This window comes from Leucopleurus acutus (genome assembly GCF_964270905.1).
Source record: "Leucopleurus acutus genome assembly, chromosome: 3".
Classification (NCBI taxonomy): Eukaryota; Metazoa; Chordata; class Mammalia; order Artiodactyla; family Delphinidae; genus Leucopleurus; species Leucopleurus acutus.
In genome coordinates this window covers 148133664-148154822 of record NC_139145.1, presented here as the reverse complement: position 1 = coordinate 148154822, position 21159 = coordinate 148133664, and the positions used below count along the sequence as shown (strand labels likewise).

The 21159-nt window shown below is 44.5% G+C and overlaps 1 protein-coding gene across 2 annotated transcripts in view; it reads right to left on the bottom strand.

The window, feature by feature from the left end:
* Positions 1 to 833: 833 nt before the first annotated feature.
* The window catches only part of SLC45A2 (solute carrier family 45 member 2), a 36734-nt gene continuing 16408 nt past the window's right edge, over positions 834 to 21159 (bottom strand). The window contains exons 3-7 of one of the 2 annotated variants that reach the window (XM_082836328.1): positions 13812 to 14137; positions 9478 to 9621; positions 8681 to 8804; positions 4172 to 4386; positions 834 to 1777 (exon numbers count right to left, since the gene is read on the bottom strand). In XM_082836328.1, the coding sequence (XP_082692454.1) occupies positions 1553 to 1777; positions 4172 to 4386; positions 8681 to 8804; positions 9478 to 9621; positions 13812 to 14137 (1034 nt within the window). In that variant the 3' untranslated portion in view covers positions 834 to 1552. The remainder of the gene's footprint in view (positions 1778 to 4171; positions 4387 to 8680; positions 8805 to 9477; positions 9622 to 13811; positions 14138 to 21159) is intronic. The other variant, XM_082836329.1, reaches the window with a different exon arrangement.

Here is a 21159-nt window from a genome sequence, read left to right as displayed (position 1 = left end):
GCAGGGGCCTGGCCACTCTACCACACCATCCATCCTGCTACACAGGAGAAAAACCAGAGAACAGCCCAAATCCCCACGTTCCTGTTCTCAGAGCAGCTCGTTTCCTTTCTCCAAATTCCCTTTGAACATGGGAGGTTTTGATAAGCTAGAAATTCACCTGAGGCAACGACTACACTATCAGACTCTAAGATGAGGCAGGAGGAAGAACCACAAACATTTTTTTAACTTGTAAAAACATGGGGGCAAATCATTCCGCACCACTCAGGCACATCCGGTGTTATTCAGACAAACACTTATGAAAGGCTGGGGATGGAAGGATCGAGGTCTGGGAGAGCAGGACGGTGAGCCTTCAAAAATAGTGACAATGGCTGTCATTTTTCTAGTGCAGACCAACTGTCAGCCCAAGCGCTGCTCTTACCGGAAACAGCAGAGCCGGAGTGCCTGGGGTCGAGGCCCAGCTCTGCCACTTAGGAGTTGTGTAGCTTCAGACGAGTTCTGTAATGCCTCTCTGCCTCAGTTTCCTCATCTGTAAAATGCAGATCAGTAACAGCAGCCTCTCTCAAGATTGCTGTGTTAACACAGGTTAAACGCTGAGAATGGTGGTAAGCACTCCGTAAGTGTTAACGTATTACAAATGGTCGCAACTCTCTGGGGTAGGAATTATTACCCCAAATGTGCAGATGAACGAGTGTGGCTTGGGTGGGTCTGTAGTTTGCTGGGGAGCAGCAAAGCCAGGATCCCAAACCAGCCCGGCTCTAAAGCTCATGGTCTCTCTATTAAACCATGCTGACCTCTGGCTGAGAAAACGGCTTCACTTGGAGAAGAGAAATGGAAGGCAGTTCTTTGAAAGGCTTCCATAGAGACTCCAGCGGCTGGAACAAAAGTGCAGACTGGAGAGAAAGATTTTTACTGTGTCAATGAGATGAGCTGTTTCAAAAGTAGCAAATCCTCCAGCATGAGATGTTCAAGCAGACTTGTCAGGGATATTATAAATTAGCATGAATTATGAACGAGTTAAATATGAATTAAAGATGACTGAATTAATATCTTTAAATAAATCATTGGCAATATTTTGAGTTACAGTGAATTTGACGAAAAATATTATTCCCCCCCGCCAACTATACATGGACAGCAGGTTTTAAAAAAAATCACATCACAGCATAAATCCCAGCATCACAGGGACGTGCTAGTCTGCTTCTCAGGTTTCGTCAAGGCCTGAAATGCCCTGTGGAAAACAGACCCTGCCTCTCCATTCCGCTGCACTGAGATGGACGGAGAAAGGCCCGGGGAGGTGCCGTCACCCACACTTGCCCTTTGCCCCCAGTGAATGGAGGCGTAGCCCAGTCTCTCCTAAGACAAATGATGCCTGAAATAGGGAAACGGATGTGCAGAGGGCTGGCTGAGAGTGAGGAGTGGGCAGATCACCGCAGCTGAAGTCGTAACACGCGGCATCCAATGGGCAGATACAAACAGTGCAGAGCTAAAGAAAAGATCGATCTCCTGCCATGTGCTCCACTGTGTCTGGGATTAGGAACGATGTCTCTTTATTGACCTAATCCATATATCTAACAAAGAGAGCCACAAAACAACAGCCCATCAGTGACACCGCAGAGGCTGTGATCACCACGACGACGACGCTCCCGGCCATGTTGACCAGAAGGCCCAGGCCGCCTCCAACCAGGATCTGAGCCAGCTGCACCATGCAGGTGAGGGCGGCGCAGTCCACGCCCTGCCCTCTCACGCTGCCGTCCGGGCCCCCGCACCGGGCCTGCTGTCTCTGCAAGGGAAGCACAGGAACAGCGTTTGATCTGCACCAACTGTCCTTCAGGGCAGAAGGCAGCAAGCAAACTTCTATAAAAAGCCAGGTAATAAATACTTGCAGCTTGTTGATCTCAGCTGCAACTACACCACTCTGCAGCTGCAGTGCAAAAGCAGCCGCAGAACGTAAACCAGGTGGCCTTCCAACAGAATTCTAAGACACGGGTATTTGAATTTCATGTAAGTTTCCCCTGTCGCAAATATTATCCTTCTGCTGATGTTTTAAAACTCATTTTAAAATTGTCAGAGAATTCCTAGAATTCCTGTCGTGTCTGTACACGACAGACTGTACAGAAAAGCAGGTGTCAGACCACGTTCGGCCAAGAAGACAGTTTATCAACTCCTGATTCAAGCTCCACCCCCCTGCCTGCACCTTTCTTCCCCACCTGCCACAAAGTCTGAAATTCCACCGTTCACACCTATGGGAGTTCAATGGTTAAGAACGCAAAATTATCTCTTCAATAAATCAGTAAGTCAATAAATACCATGCGGTAGAAGCTCAGTACATCTCCCATTCCTTCTCTTCCCTAGTGGTTACAGTTCAAACATTTTCAGAAGGATGTTGAATCACAGATATGTGTAGGGGGAGCAACATAAAAAGCAATTCCACCTTTCAAAGTATGGTTGCTTCTTGCTTAGTAGATTCATATTTGATTAGTTTGATATTTGGTCGGAATTGGTTGACAACATTGCCATTTATTGGGTATCATATATGTGCTAGGCCTTGTGCAAGGCTCTTTCACATACCTTCCTTCATCTCACTCTTACCACCTCCCTCGATGCACATATCGTAATCATTAGTCCCGTGATAACAATACTACTACTACCTACCATTTTTTGAGTCTTTGCCAGGTGTCAGGTAGGCATTATGCTAAGCAGATTACCTACACTATCTGCTTTCATTTAATTTTCCGACAACTCTCTAAGGTGGGTGTATCATTCCCACTTCATTGATTAGAAAACTAAGGCTCTGAGAGTTTGAATGATAATTCCTATACTATTAAATGAGAAAAAAAATCATTGTGCAGGAACACGCACATTATCCTTTGAATAAGAAAGGGAAAGTAAGAAAACGGATCCATAATCGCTGGATTTTCATTAAAAGATACTGCAAAAATAGACAAAGACCTGATGAGAGTGGTTACATGTAGGAGCCCAGAGTGGGGAGGCGAGGGAGGGGATGCACACGTACATGTATATCACTGTGGCTGTTGAACGACATGATTGTATTACCCCATCTAAACATGAACTCATTTTGAGTGATATTTAATAAATAAATGAATAAGATCCCCAGTGTCACATAGCTGTCAAAAGGGGGGGGCAGGATTTGAATCCAGGGTTCTCTGAGTCCAAAGCCTCTGTGTTTGGGCCTAGTACCATCCAACTCCCTCTTGGAGGGATAGTTCTTTATGGTAGCTGTCTCTTTAGCAGCAAAGCACCTGCCATGCATTGAAACATTAGTGACCATGTCTGCTAGGGAAGAGGACAGCTACAACTCTTGTTTAAAAGGTTTTAACACCTGGTGCAACTCTCTCCTGCTGTGTTTACCAGATCAAATGATGAAAAAGAAGACCAGCGTTGCGGTCACATGGACGCGTGTTCAGCGTTTTTGCAGTTTCCTACTGTGATGGATTAAGCTAATAGCCACCTCTTTAACTTTTACAGTTAAAGAAATGTAAGCCTATTTTCAGGGGGAAAAGTTGCATATCTGGACAAGAAAACGTGGTAATCTTAAGAGCAGAAATACCAAACCTAGTGCTTTTTTAGGGCAGCATAGGGTCTTGCCCTCTGGCTTGAGCTCCTAGATGGAGATGGGGCGGGCCTCCCTTGAGGCAGCTGGTGAGATGACCACCTGCGACCAGCTTTCCTCCCTGCACACAGGGCATGACTTACCAAAACCCGGACTTCCAAGGAAAACGTCGCTCAACCAGTAACTCCCGGAAATTGCACCAGGCACCTCTGCAGTGGTTGAGGGCCTGGGCCCTCGTTGTGGCATCCAGAAACACTGCAGGTATGCTGGACATGTCATGAGCCCAGAGTTCCCCTTGCTTTGTCTCTGTGTGATTGTGGGCTGGTTTCTCAGCATTACCAACCTCACCTTTCCTAATCTGACTAATGGGAGTAATGGTACCTGCCCGACTGCTCCCAGGTGCACAGGGCTTCAGAGTAAGGAGGGGGTGGGCTGGGAAAGTGGTCAGGCCTTGGCTAGACCATCGTTACATCTGGCTGGACATCTTAGTGCTGCTGTTTCAAGAAGCCCTGTTCTCCAGCTCTGCTCTACACTTTCCTAGCAAGCTCCCCCAGCCTCGAGGTGAGTCCGGACGTCACTCGGTGCAGAGGTTCAACAACACACCTGCTCTTCCTGCTGCTCACGGTGGTATGCGGTGAGGAGGTTAAAAGGCACGGTGTACAGGGTGCTGGACATCACGCCAAACAAGGTGCACATGACCAGGCTGGAGTAGACATTCGGGAAGAGCCCGATGACGCCCGTCCCCAGGCCAAACAGCAAATACCCCATGAAGTAAAGACCCTTTAATCCGATGTAGGGAACCAAAGCTTTCTGAAAGTCTGTGTGTGGGGAGAAGAGAGGGAGAAATTACAGCTGGCAGTGCCTCACATCATCTCATAATTTCAGACAACCTTTCCTTTTGAAGATTCACTTTTTCTAGCCTTCCTTTAACACTGAGTCAGGAACAGAAGAACCTCCTTATCTGTGCTTGAAAACAGCTGGCTTTTGGAATAAGTTTTGAATCCTTTGTTTAAAGAAGAGCTGGAGATTGCCTTGCTGGGTTGATTTTCTTTTCTGCAGGGAAGGACCAGGCACTGTGTACTGGGGAGCTGAATAGCAACGGGATGCAAAAGAGGCGATTGAAAAGCCCGCCTTGGTTATGGGACCCTGGGGCAGCAAGCCATGGAAGAAAAGCGGGTATCTTTCCGATTCACAGAGATCTAGCCTAACAAGACCAAAATGACAATCCAGGTCTCTATTAGCCCCACAGCCCAAAGTCAGGTTGGAGGAAATTAACACAACCAGATTGCACAGAATGATCCAACTCATTCAGTTTCTTTGCCCCACCTAAATGTCATCTGCACAACCTGAGAAGGAAGTAAAGAACATACATCACCTGTAGATGCTCTCCCTGCCTTGCCAGCCCTTCCCAGGCTGGTCAGGGGGTCCTCCCCCTCGCTGGTGCCTTCACCCTCTATGGGCAAGTTCCACAACTTCTCAAAACCTCAGCTTCCTCATCAGAAAATGGAACTAATAAAACCCTTCTTGGTGGTTGTTATCAGGATCAAATGAAGTAAAATGTCTAGGAAATCACCCAGCCCGGTGCCAAGCACACAGAAGACATCCAGTTAATGGTGGCTATCATTACGTCAATAAATACAGAGTTGCTGAATATGGTTGACTCTTAACTGGGGTCCCCTCCCAGCGGGTAAACTTGGCTTGCTCATAAAGAACTCATGGTAGAGCTCATTTTTTAAAATTGGAAATTCAGCTTTAAAACATTTTACTATGTTTTCCACCACAGTAGGGAAAAATCCCTAAAAAAAACCTTTATCTTCCTCTTTTAATTGGTTTTTTTTTATTTTATATTGGAGTATAGTTGATTAACAATGTTGTGATAGTTTCAGGTGTACAGCATAGTGATTCAGTTATACATATACATGTATCCATTCTTTTTCAAATTATTTTCCCATTTAGGTTGTTACATAATACATGTCAATCCCAAACTCCCTAACTATCTCTCCCCCCTCCCCCTTCCCCCCCTGGCAACCATAAGTTCTTTCTCTAAGTCTGTGAGTCTGTTTCCCTTTTGTAAATAAGTTCATTTGTATCATTTTTTTTTTAGATTCCACATATAAGTGATATCATACGATATTTCTCTTTGTCTGACTTACTTCACTCAGTATGACAATCTCTAGGTACACCCATGTTGCTGCAAATGGCTTTTAATCCGTACTTTCCTTGTCTTTCCTCTGCCCCATTCTACTGGAACACATGGACCCAGGGTATACACAAATGATAGATACTAGAAATGTGCCTATTCAAGAGTGAAATTTTCCATATCTGTTCAAAAAATTATTGGATTTACATTGCATAGACAAGAAACCTAATATTTATTACATTTGTATCAATTATGGAATTCTGAAAATGTTAAATGGGCAACAGTGCTTCCTCTATTAAATTCATGCCATGCTTGGAGGGCTGTTGTCAAGGTTGAGAATAAAAGCAGCATAAATTTAGGTCAGTTTCTGTTTGCTTAATGATTACATTTATGCGGAAAACGTAATCTAAGTTGTCTCAGTACCTAAAAGATAACCACAGTATTCATTAGGGAAATGCTCTCACTACGTGTACAGGCCAGCCAGGAAGGAGGCAAAAGAGGATAGAGATATTTGGAAACATAACTAACTTCACTACAAAGATGGAAAGTCTAGCAAAGAATGCTTTATTCATAAAGAGAAAGCAATAAGTTTAAGGGCCAAGTTGACTTGTCCTCTGCTGGGTCTGACGCCAACTCATACTGTGCCTCTCCTTAGGATTGTACGGAAATGACTGATTTAAGCCCCAGCTATGGATAGTAGTGTATGATATGAACAATTGGCTATATTTCAGTACTCAGCGTGGCTATACTCATTGATCTAAGTGTGCCTGCTGTGCAAAGGAGCTTAAAAACAAGTCCCTTATCACCATTCCCCACGCCCCGCCCAGCAGCCAGATAACCCTGCTAAGCTCTGTCTGGAGAGAAATTCTGGGTCTGCACCTCATGTTATGTGATGAGTCCAGAACACAGGGTTATCTGGTGTGCTCTGGAATTGAGGGAAATGATTGATTCTGCCCAGAGTGGGTTGGAGTGCAGAGGGAAAGACTTGAAAGATTGCACAGAGAGAGACATATTGGAGTTGGGTCTGGGTGGGGAGGTAGAAACAGCAGTTCGGGTGGAAGAAACCAAAAGCAAATACACAGAGGTGAGAACGTCCGTGCAGTGGGTCACTGGAGGAGTTCCTGTGTGGGAGTGGCAAAGGTCCAAGTGTGAGCCCGGCCAAACTGTGAATCCCGGAGTGCCCAGATCAGGACTTTTACTCTATCTTATGGGCACGAGAGCCCCTGAAGATCCTTGGGTAGGGCTGGTTGGTATTTTATAAAGAAAATTTTAGTTCTAATTCACAGTGATAGGGATCCCATAGATTTATGCATTAATATAACTTTGGAAAATTATTCAAATAGTAGGTATTCTTTATACACAGGGATTTTAACTGGAAAGGCTCTAAAAAATAACATGCTTTTGAATTTTCAAATGCCATGAAATTCATACAGGAACTCAGACTAGATTAATGGAAGGGTCCCTAGAAGGGAATTTTTTGAGGAAAACAAGTTAAACTTGACACAAAATTCAAATACTAATGACTTTTAGAAAAATGTTTTCCTCTTACAAGAATGAGAATAGTGGTAAATATTCCCCCCACCTCTTGAAAGCACAAAGGGATTGAGATGGATAATTTATTAAATCCTTTCAGTCTAACACTCCCTGATTCTAGGTAGTTGAAATCGTCCTCCTGGAGTTTTCTTTTCTTTTCTTTCCTTTTAGTATATGTGCTGCCGAAGCAAGCGCCCTGGAGTTTCCTTAATTCGTACACTCTAAGCGGGGAAAAATGGGTTTGCTGAGGAAACGTAAGCTTTAAGCCACCACTACTTGGTTACCATAAATTTGAAAGTAATGAATTTTATGGTTTTATGATGACTGGGCTCATGAATACGCTTATATTAGGTCCCCTTTTCCCAACTGTGCTACACTTTGAAGAGATTTTTCTTGATCTCGAAGCAGGTTTCCCACTGTGCTATGGCTTAGCAAAGGGCTAAATGCCAGACTAGGGGTCATTACATATATTCAGCCTCCATCCCCACAAGAAGCACGGTTCAGTGACAGAATGATGCCCCTGAGAATGGTAACAGGGATTGTCCCCAATGCCTCCCCCCCAACCTCGGCCATACCCCTGTTGTCCCCTGGGCCTGTCCAAAGCCTGGAGCTCTGCCCTGGGGACCAGCTATTCTCCCCACAATGCCAGAGAAGCTCTCGGATTTCCACTCCAAAAGGGGGACCTGCATACGTTTTATAGGCCAGAGTTTTTACTTAATTCAATGTGTACAGCACTTGGAGACTCCCAAACAAATTAGCCAGCACAAAGCAAGCCTGTGTGATGCCCTAGAGTCGGAGTACATCCGTTTGGACTTATTTAAAACCAATCCCAGAAATCCCTTTGTTTACAGTGTCCTCACAGGTAATCTTAGCCAAGGGGGGTTAATAGACTCCAGACCCCATGGAAAGCTGGGGTCTGAGAAGGTAAGCTGTTGTTCTCAATCTGGAAGAGTGGCCCTGTTACATACCCGCCCATCTGAGCTTAAGTTATTTTATACGTTCATTTTGTCACCTAGCATATTAACCATCCCTCATTTTCTGTCAAGACTGATAAGCACATCTATGAAATGCTACCAGTGCCCTTATTCCAGCAGAACACAGACCTAGCGTTAATCAGTAATCTTGGCTGTGACTACCCCTCATCCATCCAATACTTCACCATATTGTTTACAAGATCTCCTGTTGCTTTCCAAAGGATTTTGATTAGGATCCCACTGACTGCAAGTACAAAGTAATCACTGAGGAAAATGATACCCAGAATTCACTAGGGAAAAGGCTACTTGATGCGGTCCTTTCTAAGGAAATAGTTTTTCCTGACCTCCATATATATTTATCAAGAATCTGGCATCTTAGAGAGCAAAAAAATATAGAAATACAGATGTATAAAATCCAAGATTCCGCCAGCCCGCAGAAGACATCCTTAGGAGGAGGAGACTCACAAGAATAAAGTGAGGAAAACACAGAGTTGATGCACAAACCCCAGCATCCAACCTCGACCCCTCTTTGGTAGATGAGGAACTCCGTGGAGTTGTGTGCGCTGTAGGGGTCCCCGTGGTACACGATCTGCAAGAGAGATTTGGGGCCACTGAGTTACCAGTGCAGGCTGGTAAGGACCCCTTCTCAAACGTTCTGCTTCTTCACCCCTTCCTGGGGCTCAGACCTCATTCTCCCATGAGCACGTCACCCTTTCATCCTTTCACACCTCCATTCGAGGACCCTCAGGAGGTCTTAATGCATAAAGTCTAAACAACATCCCCCTGGATTTTTAACACCCCTCCTTCTGCCTAACAGCTGGCTCTACCCGCCATAGGCAACCCGGCCACCCATATTCTGGTACAACCAACAGGCTTCTGACTCATCTCTACACATGCCATTCCTATGCCTGCCTAGAATGTTTTCTCCTTCACCCCTCCCTCTCCAACTCCTTCTCACCTTTCAAGATCCAAATCACACTGCACCTCCTTTATTAAGCCTGCTGTGACCGCTACAGTTCACCTTGATTTTTCTTCCTTATTTGTTGTATTTGATCAAGTACTGGTCCCATCGCATAGTGTCCTCTAGTTGTGTAGGGTGTAGTAACTTCCCTCTGGAATCTGTCTGTAAGCCAGCTCCTTGAAGGTACTCTTTCCTACACTCTTACTGTGCCCATCTTAGAGGCTGGCTCAGAAGCTCCACAGGTGCTGATGGAGGGACAGGTGTGTGAGATAATGAGCGTGTGCACAGACATGCCCCTTACCCGGCCCATGAAGTCTGTGAAGAAGAGCATGTTGGACAGGAAGGCGGTCCATCCGATGAGGTGGCTGATGCAAAGGCAGCGGTAGTGGGGAGGCATGCTCAACAGCACCCTCAGCAGTGACTTCATGGTCACTGCCCTCCGAGTCTGGAATAAAACAGCAAACAGGTGTGACGTTCAGTGTAGACACACAGCCAGCTGTGGGAGCAAAGCATACAGCCATGTTACATATCTGTCGGTAGACTATCACACAAGGTCGCACTTCCTGGGCATGGTGCCAAGGTTTCCACTGAGTGTTCTCATAAGAGGTGTTCTGTTAAGTACGTGCAGATACTTAGCAGTTTCAGGTCAGGAACAGGGCTTTGGGGATATGAGGGTGAAGGGACTGGAAATAAAGCTTGCGTTGAGCCAAGATGTAAGGCATATCTAGCTTCCTATCTTTGAACAACAGAACCACTGCTGAGGATGAAGCTCATAGATCTCAGCCAGCCCCTAGTATAATTCTTAGATTTCTTGACTTTTTTTTTTTTTTTTTTTTTTTTGGCTGCGTTGGGTCTTTGTTGCTGTGCGTGGGCTTTCTCTAGTTGCAGCGAGAGGGGGCTACTCTTCGTTGAGATGCGCAGGCTTCTCATTGCGGTGGCTTCTCTTGTTGCGAGCACGGGCTCTAGGCGCGCAGGCTTCAGTAGTTGTGGCTCATGGGCTCTAGAGAGCAGGCTCAGTAGTTGTGGCGCACGGGCTTAGTTGCTCTGTGGCATGTGGGATCTTCCCAGACCAGGGATCGAACCCATGTCCCCTGCATTGGCAGGTGGATTCTTAACCACTGTACCACCAGGGAAGCCTCTTTCTTGACTCTTAAAATGTAGTAGTCTGAATTCCAAGATGGCCTCTATGATCTCCATCCTCATGATTCTGTTCCGTTACATGGCAAAAGGATTTTGCAGATATAACTAAGGTTACTAATCAGTTGGCTTTGAGTTAATTAATAGGGAGATTACCTGGGTGACCCTTATCAAGTCACATCAGCCCTTTAAAAAACATAGAGTTTTCTCTATATTTCTCCCAGTTGGCTGGGAGCAGAAGGGGAAGCCAGAAAGTCTCAAAGCTCAAGAATTGCTGGCTTTGAAGGTGAAGGGGGCCACATGGAAAGGACCTGGGTGTGGCCTCTAGGAAATGAGAGTGATCCCTGGCCATCATCAGTTAACAAGAAAACGAGAACATCTGCAACCACAAGAAGCTGGATTCTACCTGCATGAGCTCAAAGCTGATTCTTCCCCATTGGAGCCTCCAGATGAGAAGGCAGCTTCACCAACACCTTGGTTTCTGCCTTTTGAGACCCTGAGCAGAGAATGCAGCTGAGCCCACCCAGACTTCTGACCTACAGAACTGTGAGATAATAAATGGGTACGGTTTTAAGCTGCTAAATTTGTGGTAGTTTGTTATGTAGCAACAGAAAACTACCACATAGAGCCAATCAGCTCCCTGCTCTGGGCCAGGTACCTCCTCCTAGTTTATTTCTCTGGATCCTGCCATCAGCCAACAGGTGTAGACGAGCCCTATGTCAAGTCAGAAGTGAGAACATTGTAGAACACACACACACACACACACACACACACACACACAATGACGACATATGCCCACAATTCTTTAATCTAGACTTAAATTACGTTAAAACCAGAGGCTATAATTTATGGGTATCAGTAGCCTTGAGAGAATGAAAAATTTTGAACCATTGACACAACTGTTTTGAAATACAAAAAAAGGAAAGAGCCTTTAATAGCTTGACATATGAGAGAAGAAAGAAACCTCAGGAATATGAAGCAATCACCTGCCCTGAAGACCCTGAGACAATAAACATTAACCATGATGGGGTAATGGGTGTTTCTTGTCAGATTTTTATTTATTCTGAGTCTTGACATAATGATATTGGGTCCTGGCTCGTTTATTTATAAGACAGTCTCCTGAGATTTTCTCTTTTAACTATAATAGCAAATTGTTTCATAGCTCTTAACCTTATATGATAATGCTTTTTATTCTTTGATGCAGAAAATTATATTTACTCATCGTAGGTTCGTTGTACAAGTTGATTTTTTTAATTCATCAGTTTTGTAGTATTTATGACTATGCCTCAACTGATTTTTTTTATACTTAATCAGTATTAAAAAGTATAGACATTACCTTGGAGTTAGGAAAAATAAACATTCTCTGCATGTAGAATATGGTATTTGTCAAAATAAATGGTGACCATAACAGAAATCCAATGAAGAACTATTACTTTTTTCCTTGACCACAGGAAGAAGCAATTAAAGGTATAGACTGGGAAACAACAGCCTGATTTTCACGCCTCAAAGTGATTTATCTTCACTTTCTTTCCTTTCTTTCCAAAAATTCAAAATTTTAAAAAGTGAATCTGACCAGCAAGTATTCAGTCTCATTCCAAACATTAATTTATGCTTCTGCCTTATACATAATTTTCAGCCTGCTTTCATTGTTAACCTAATTTTTTTTCTTCCAAAAATAAATATGAGCTTCAAAATCGTGCCTAGTCTTTCTGTAAAAGCTGTGAATGTAAATACTTAAAGTCCCTTTGGGTATTTTAACTCAGAATGAAAATGCAGCTGGCTTCTTATTCACTGACGCGTCAATTCCCTTTGTGAAGCCCTTGCAATGGTTCTGAGCCGCTGGGAAATGTTTTACTGCATACGTTATGCACCTTTGTCAACTGGACATTGGGTGGTGATGGATTTATAAGTGAAAAAGGCACAGAGCCATCAGGGGGAGAGAGAGAGCTGTACAAAAGTGCCACCAGAAGGAGACTAAATATTGAAGGGAGTAACTGATGGCATGGAGGAACTAGAGATGGATTTTATGGTATCCAGCTCGAACAATAAATGAAATAATTCAGGCCTCTTGCCATTAAAAAAAAAAATCCCAGTTCTCAAATTGCACAGCCACCCTCGTTTTGGAAAGTAATGACTTTGACAAACAAGATGGCCAGGGCCTTGGCCCTGACACCTTGGAGACACCCATTGCTCAGCTGGAAGCTCCCAAGATGCACTTTTGGAATAGAGGTGTCAGATGCTTGGCTTTGAGCCTAAGATATGTTTCTCTTTTTTTTTTTTTCTTATGTTGTTTTGCTTTTATTTTTTAAGTCACATAATAGAACCATTCAGAGCCTACAGTGTTGTGCGTGTGACACATACTAATACAAGTTAATTACATTTGATGCATGTCTTAATGGTGTGGAGGGTTTTATGCCTTTCAAAAGACTTCTACTCACTTGATTTCATTTGATCATCACAACAGCCTCGGGGTAGAATAAGACAGCCTCTGCTGGGTGACCCTTTGAGGGCAAGTCATAATCTATCAATAGGGCAAAGAGGCAGGCATAATCTATAATAGCTACTTATCTTTAGTAAACCCTGTCTTGTTTTGTTCCTTAAACCCTGACATTATTTTTCTTTATTTTCAAAGTAATACTTGTCTATTATAGAAATGTTGAATAGACTGAAGGGTTTAGAAAAGAAAATGAAAACCACCTGTTAGCCCATCACCCAGCGACAATAACTTCAATTAACATTTTGGGTATATATCCTTTCTATTTTTTCTCTGGATCTGCGTAGCTTTTCCCACAGTGGAGATCATTTTGTATATGTATGTGTGTTTTATCTGATATATTATGTCTTAAATAAATCTTCAAAAACACACAGATCCTTTAATGATCGAATGGGTTCCATCGTATGGCTCTTCCATGATTCCCGTGCTGCCTTGCAGAACTGCACAGCGAGGGGCTCCATCCTAACTGAGATCAGCAGGGAGTGTGAGTGTCCTCCTCCAGGTAGCCTGGAGCCGCAAAGGTTTAAGCAGGTCTCCGGAAACCTACATTCTCATCTTTTCTCTATTTACTGTGTGATCAAGATAAAATGAAGGCTTCATCCCAATAACCTCTTAGTTCCTCCAGTTCCCTACCCAGGGATGCTGCTGTCTGGAATACAAATTTATAATCCTAATCTAAGAAGTGAAGATACTTCTTGTGTCCTGAGGATGAGTCAAGGCTTCTCTTATGGCCTTACATTTTCAACTGGCTTCATCTTCCCTGGTTTGACGGTCTGAAAAGAGTAAGAGACAGGAGGACTAGAAGAAAATGCACACATTTTTCTATTAGGTGCAAAGTTTTAATTCCAAGGGATAATAGCTACTGGGGATTTGAGGATTCACAAGACTTTTCGCATCAAATAAGCAAACGAAACACAGACAAAGAATAATTTTTAAAAATCTGAACAAAAGACCAGAACAAGAATATTTTTCCTAAGGTAATAAAAAAGAAGTTGCATCTTTACCTGTTCAGCAGGATTTTTGTTTTTTTCTCCCTGCAGCGCCAGCTCTGGGTGTACATAACCATTTTTAACTTTCTCAATAGACCCATACTCATACGTTCTGTCTGATGACAATGCAAGGTCCTGAGGGGCTTGCTGTGGAGGAATGTCCTTGGCAACATCTCTAAGTGGGGCTTCAGGGATACTGAACAGATGGATAATAAAACACAAAGTGAGCACCGACGAGGAGAAGAAGAACATGACCTGGAATTCTGTGCCCAGCAGTCTTCCCAGTTCCAGGTGGGCCCAGTCGATGGCACCCAAAAGGTAACCCAGGGCACCTCCCAAACCTGCAAAGCAAGCAAGCAAGAGCTGTATTAGCATTATTTAGAAGCATCGTCTCTTTCCATTTCCTTCCGTGGGAAAGCTCCCTGAGGACAGCGTAGGCAGCCTGGTTATGATGGGAGGAGCTAAGACACCTTGGCCCGGAAGCATGGGTTCAAGGCCTGGCTCTAGCATGCACTTGCTGTGACCTTGGACTTCCTCACTTGTCATACGGGGATGATAATAAAAAAGCAACCTACTGGTAGGGTCACGACTGGAAAATGGACTAGTGCCAGACACGTAGTAAGCGCTTAGTAAATAGTACCACCATCTGAAGTCCTACAGCTTTCTAAACTGCACTCTCAACACTGCTTAAGAACTAAAAGTCCTGGCCCTAAAGGGCTCCAAAGAAAACCAGTTTCTGACTGCAATAAAATATAATTATGTATTGTTGTTGATCTATTAATAAGCTTCTTAGGGTGACACAAGTCTGCAGAGACCTAACAGCCTTAGAATCTGTCTTCTTTCATCTATGAAAAGCTAAAGGTGCGGGTGGAGGGATAAATTAGGAGTTTGGGATTAACAGATACACACTACCGTATATAAAACAGATAACAAAGACCTACTGTACAGCACAGGGAACTATATTCAATATCTTGCAATAACTTATAATGAAAAAGAATCTGAAAAAGTATATATACATATATGTATAACTGAATCACTTTGCTGTGCACCTGAAACATTGTAAATCAACTATACTTCAGTAAAATAAAATAAAAAACAAAAAAAAAGCTAAAGGTACTTGCTCCCAGTTGACAGCCGCAGAAAAATAAAAACAAAAGCTTAAATATGAATCTTTTTAAATCTTATCCTCTCACAGGACCTGGACCTGAAGTCTTTCTGGCGCCTTCTTTACCTGCTTACACTTAAAGACAGTGTGACCTGAGGGAGGAAGGACTTCTCAAAATCGATCCTGCCCTTATGGTCTAATATTTGAAATTCTACCATTAGTGATTCATTCTTTTGGGTTCCTGTTTTAAAAAGCAAGTGCTCCTGGTACGGACAAGACATTGCATGTCTCAGTGCCCAAATACTAAGTGCTCCTCAGATGGTCCTTCTGGCAGCAGGCACCAGTGACGTCTGAGAACACCGGGCTGCAGCGGGGGTGTACCATGGGGTGGGAGGTTGTCCAGGGAAGTGAGCAGATGAATGCTAAACACACCTTCTACCTGCATCACAAGCTTTCGTAGGGCTGATCCTCTGGCAAATACCTTTACATATCAACCTCCCATCATGCCTTACCAAAGACAAATATCTACCTAGTCAGATCAGCTTTCTGTTTGTTTGTTTTTATTTTTCTTGTGTGAGTGAAGGCTCCATTTTATTTCCCAGATAAAGACAACATCCCCACGAATCAGAGAATCAAGGAAGAAAACAGAGCTTAAGGAATTCTCTATCTCTAACCCTAAACATTTAAACTTACATGAACTCTGACCCCAGGAACACAGATCTGAACGCCAAATAATATGAATCCCAATTTATCCAGAATGGTGGAAGGATGGATGATTCTGGTGACTACACATTCTGTCTAGTTGCAATTTATCATAGAGGATATTTACAGATAAACAACTGTTTAACAATTGAATTCCAAAAAGACGGCATCATTATCATGCCCTGAGTGACAAAGCATTTTAAGGTGGAATTATGGGAAATGGTGGCCAATGGGGTGCAGTGAAAAAACATGTTCTCTGCCAGCAAGGAGTATGTGGCCTAGTTATGGGTGATGTGCATATATATAAACAGATCAGTGGCACATACAGTGACCTGTTTGGACGGTGGGCACCCTGGTAGGCTCCGAGAACGGAAGGCCCTTGAGGGGGTCACACTGTTGCTGATTCAGAGGGCAGCTCTGGCACATACAGTGCGTCTGGATCGCCATTAGACAATGATGCTCTTTATTCAATCATGGAGGTGCCGTGGATGTCAGAGGTCGTGTGCTGAGTCAAGCACTCAACCGAAAAGAACGTACTAAAAGCCCAGCACTATTTGAGGGTCTATCTAAACCAGGGTTTCTCAATCTCAGCACGAATGACATTTGGGGTTGGATAATTCTTTCTTGGAGGCTGTTCTGTGCATTGTAGGATATTTCGCAACATGTCTGGCCTCTCCCACTAGATGCCAGTACAACTTCTCCACTGGTTTTGACGACCACAAATGTCTCCTGACATTGCCCAATGTCCCTCACGGGGCTAAATGGGCCCCAGCTGAGAACCCCTGATCTTAATTAACCCTATAAAAAACTTACACATTCCGTTTTCAAAACTATCATTTGTAACTAGATCAATGGTTGTCATACTGCCATTAAGTTCTCCTATCATGTATGCCTCTTTCTTTCAAACTTATTGTTCCACTGAGCAGAGAAAATATAGAACAGAAGACCCCTACCCATTTGAAAGAATTGATGTGTGAAATAAATCCTCCACCGTGCAACAGAATGGTGGCTTTATTTTATGAATACAAACATGTGGATATAAACATAATGGATTTATATTAAATATTGACTCGAACACTTGGGTCCTACAATTGAAGGGTTTCCTAGTCTAGTTTTGCATCCACTAGTGTCGTGTACTTCAATAAATATTTATTGAGTACTAAATATATATAAAAAAACGCTACTAACTTCTGGGGATATAAACATAAATAAGCCACAGCAGCCCAATCGTCTCCTCCTCAGAAGACAGTTACAAACAGAAGAAGCAGATAAGTAAAGAGCTGCTTTAAAAAAAACTGTAATAAATGATGTGAGAACTGTTGGCTGGGTACTCAAACAGTAGAGAAGAGCTCTGAAGAGTATATTTATTATTACAGAATTCCTCTTAATCAGCAGTGAAGCTCATAAGAGTTCAATATATCAAGGAATCCAAAGATTTTAGAGGTAGAAGGATGTGTGTAGCTCGTCTTGAATTAGATAAGAAAACCGCAGGCTACAGTGGGTAAGTGACAGGAGACCACATAGAAGGAAGGGTTTGTAATCATGCTGATTTCAATTCCCACCTGTGTGTTTTCTAATCATGTGACCTTGGGCACTTCTCTGAAAATGGGGACAGTGATGCCTCCTTGTATGAGTCTTGTGAGGGTTAACATGATAATACGTGTAAAGCACCAGCACATACAGTGGCAGAACGAGGTCCCAAACCAAGTGCCCTGCTGACTTCCTACAGAAACCCTAATCCCAAAGCCTCATCCAGAAGCAGGAGAAGCTGACTGCTGCACAGAGGGTGACGATCTGCCTGGAGCTGGCCGAAAGGACTTTGTCATTCTAGGCCCAGTGACTAGAATCGGGGGCTCATTTGAGGGCTGAGACCTGGGCTAACCACTGACCTAGTGTGGCCTGTAGCAAGTATGGTGGAAAAAATATGTATCTCAAACCTGGAAAGAGAACTGTTTAAGAGCCTGATCTTTAAAAATATCGTTATAAAGCAGCACTTCTGAGACTTCAATGTGCACATGAGTCACACTGATGTCTTGTTAAACTACAGGTTGTCTTAGTCCGTTCGGGCTGCTGTAACAAACATACCATAAACTTGGCGGCTTATAAACACCAGACATGTCTTTCTCACAGTTCTGGAGGCTGGCAAGTCCAAGATCAAGGTGCCAGCAGATTTGGTGTCTGGTGAGGACCCACTTCCTCATTGACAGCCATCTTCTCACTGTAATCTCACTTGGCAGACATGGCAAGGGAACGTTCTTGGGCTACTTTTATGAGGGCACTAATTCCGTTCACGAGCCTTCATGACCTAATCACCTTCTAAAGGGCCCATCTCCTGCGAGCATCACATTAGGCATGAGGTTTTCAACATATGGACTCTGGGGGGCACAAACATTCAGTCTATAGCACAGGTTCTGATTTTAAACATGCAGGCATGGGCTGAGGCTCTGCATTCCTTTCACACTCCCCAGTGATACCACGGCTGCTAGTCCAAATATCACTGAGTACTCAGGTGACAGAGCAGTTTGCAAGCCACCTGCTCCACCCTCACCTGATATTCTGGGGAATGAGATTTTATTGTCATAGGATATTTGACCAACAAGCCACACTTGGTAAAGCACAGTGATGTGCAGTCCTGTAAAACTAAGGATAATTTGCAGATATTAATAGGTTTCTATGATTTGTAACCTGGTAGAACTACTACAGAGGAGTTATAGTTATATTGCCTTGTAGAAGGTTAATCAGATTTGCATCTAACCTAGTATTTTTTTTCTTTTGCTAAACACACACACATATACATTTATCCTGCAAGAACTTGGGGAAACTGTTCTTTATGTCTTCCCTGTCGGTTCCCTCACTAATCAGTTAAGTAAAACATGCCACAAGTATCTGAAAGTATTCCAATCCTCTCTTCTCTCGGGGAAGGGGGGAAAAAATAAGCAAAATGATTTTGTTTGTCCCAAAGCTACTGTGAGACCTAACTAAAAGTTAGAACATGCCTTGAAGGAATAGTAGGCCATTGGGGATATTATTTTAGTAGGCACCATATTAAAACTCTGTATGGAAACATTTAACTTTATCTATTCACACCTTCAGGTACGATGAGGGCCAGTGGAGGGCTGTGGGAACTTACTGAATGCTTTACTTTTTACTTCCTCTGCTTAAACTAAGAATTTTATCTTCAAAATAGTCTCCTGAACAAAGCCTAGTCGTCGCAGCTGCAACAGAGGTCAGCATCAACTCCCACGTCTACATCCAGGTTACATTTATCTCTGCTGCCAACACCAGCCTCCCTGGGGCTCCTGGAGTCAATCCCCAGGCTACTGGCCAAATCATAAGCTGGAGCTTCCAAAGGGCACCTGCTGCCATGTTAGATAACCAGCCTTTACGAGGAAGGGCCCACAAGTGGTCCAGCCTTCTTTATAAAGAAGGCTCCTCCTTCACAGAGCCAGGCCGTGATGTCAAACTCACACCAGAGCCAACTCCATGAGAGTGAATGGCTCGGCAGACAGATATTGTATTTCATAACTAATGATACAGGTTGAACAACGGTTCCTCCTGGAAGAAGTCCAAGCGTATAGAAATATGTATTATTTTTTCTTTTGTTCACAACTATAATAGGTAAAATAGGAAACTGGGAGAGTTTCAGCGCCAAGGAATCTAAAGAGAGTCTGTCTGAGTCAAACGCGGCACATACCACATGCCTGTAACTGCTTCCCTGCTTCAGGGGTGTGACTGAAAAACCTCCACGCTGATGGAGAAAGAGCTCGAGGTGAGAGAGCTAGCGGTGTGCTGCCAGCTTCCATACCCCAGAAGGTGACAGACGAAAGACCTCCACGTTCCCGGGAGGCCCATGAGAGAGTCGTTCTGATTCTTTTCTACGTGCTCAGAAAATAGCAATGAAAGTGTCAGACTAGGTTCCTACCTACACCAAACACATACACAGTAAATCCCAGAGCTAACATAAGTACCAGTTACTAGGTGTGTATGAGTGTGTGTGTGAGAGAGAGAAAGAGAGACCTTGACCCCATTTGTTTATCAATAGAAATTGATGGAGGAGTACTCTCACCAAGAACTGTGCTGGGCACTGGAGATACACAATGAACAACACAGACATGACCTGCCCTCCTGGAGGCTGAGTGTACAAGGAAAATCAACCAAAAAGAGGGAAGACACAAGCAGACCTGACACTCCTTTAGATGTACAAGGCAACTCGTCTCTTAAGAGATGTGAGATAATATATTTAAAGTACTGACAATGGTTTCTGTCCACCCACAACTACCCCGGTATTTCCCTGGGCCCTTCCTTCACATTCAAGCTGAGCCAGGATGCCTCATTGCTTGGGGGAAGGACATGAACGCAGAAAGCTGAGAAACAAGAATGTATCTCCTTGCTTCTGAGTTTCAAAGGCCCTTAGGCTCCAAAGGCATAGATGGTAGATTCAGTAGAAAATGTGACTTAAGAACAAGGCTTCCGCTAGGAAGCCGAGGCAGCACAGGCTTAGGAGTGAGAGTGAGTCCTTCCTTCATGATGGCGGGTCTGAATGTGCATCATGGCGTCCACCGCAGCCTAACCGCTGAGCCGCTCACGTGGGCCTCTTGGAGGAGGTTCTGTGAGCAGCCCCTCCAGGACCCCAGGAAGCTTCTCACGCTGGAATCCATCCTACATTCTGCTCAGCCTCAGCTACCAGCTCTGCTAGGCCCGGTGGATTGCTGTGTGATGTGGCCCCTTCTCCGAGAAACCTAGGCCTTGGTCACCGAGACCGTCTGGGGGCAAGAGCGCTGCACATGGCCATTTACCATCAAAATTGGGCAAGAGGGGACTTTGCTCCCCCATGTGGAGCAGCCCTCCCTCCTCCTGCGGACCAGAGTCAAGTGGCCCTGTCTGTGACCCAGGCATGAGAAACAAAGGGGCATCCAGAGATCTTAGGTCAATGGCACTTTTTGTTTGTTTGTTTGTTTGTTTTGCGGTACGCGGGCCTCTCACTGTTGTGGCCTCTCCCGTTGTGGAGCACAGGCTCCGGACGCGCAGGCTCAGTGGCCATGGCTCACGGGCCCAGCCACTCTGCGGCATGTGGGATCTTCCCGGACTGGGGCACGAACCCGCGTCCCCTGCATCGGCAGGCGGACTCTCAACCACTGCGCCACCAGGGAAGCCCAACGGCACCTTTTTGTGTCACCTGAAGGAAGCTTCGGGAAACAGAACTTCTGAACCCACAGAGCCCAGAGCACCAGGGCTGGAGAGGATGAAGTCACCAGTGGTCCAGGAAACGACAAGAGGCAGAGCTGCCCAGTTCTGTCCTGTGGTCCTGGACCCATGTATTCTACCTACAGCCACACAGCACCTCATAAAGGCCTTTGACCTGAGGGCTAACTGGAGCCAGGAGGGGTGCCCACCCTCTGCTTGTTCCAGTGGGGTGGTAAGGTGTGGGACGTGACTGGCAGACCCAAGCTTGTGTTCCCATCACTGGGGATGACATATGACGTGGACTCCTGTGCAGGGTCAGCGCTCCGAGTTCCTGAGGGGTGCAACTGAGGTCTGGGAGTACTGGCAACCACA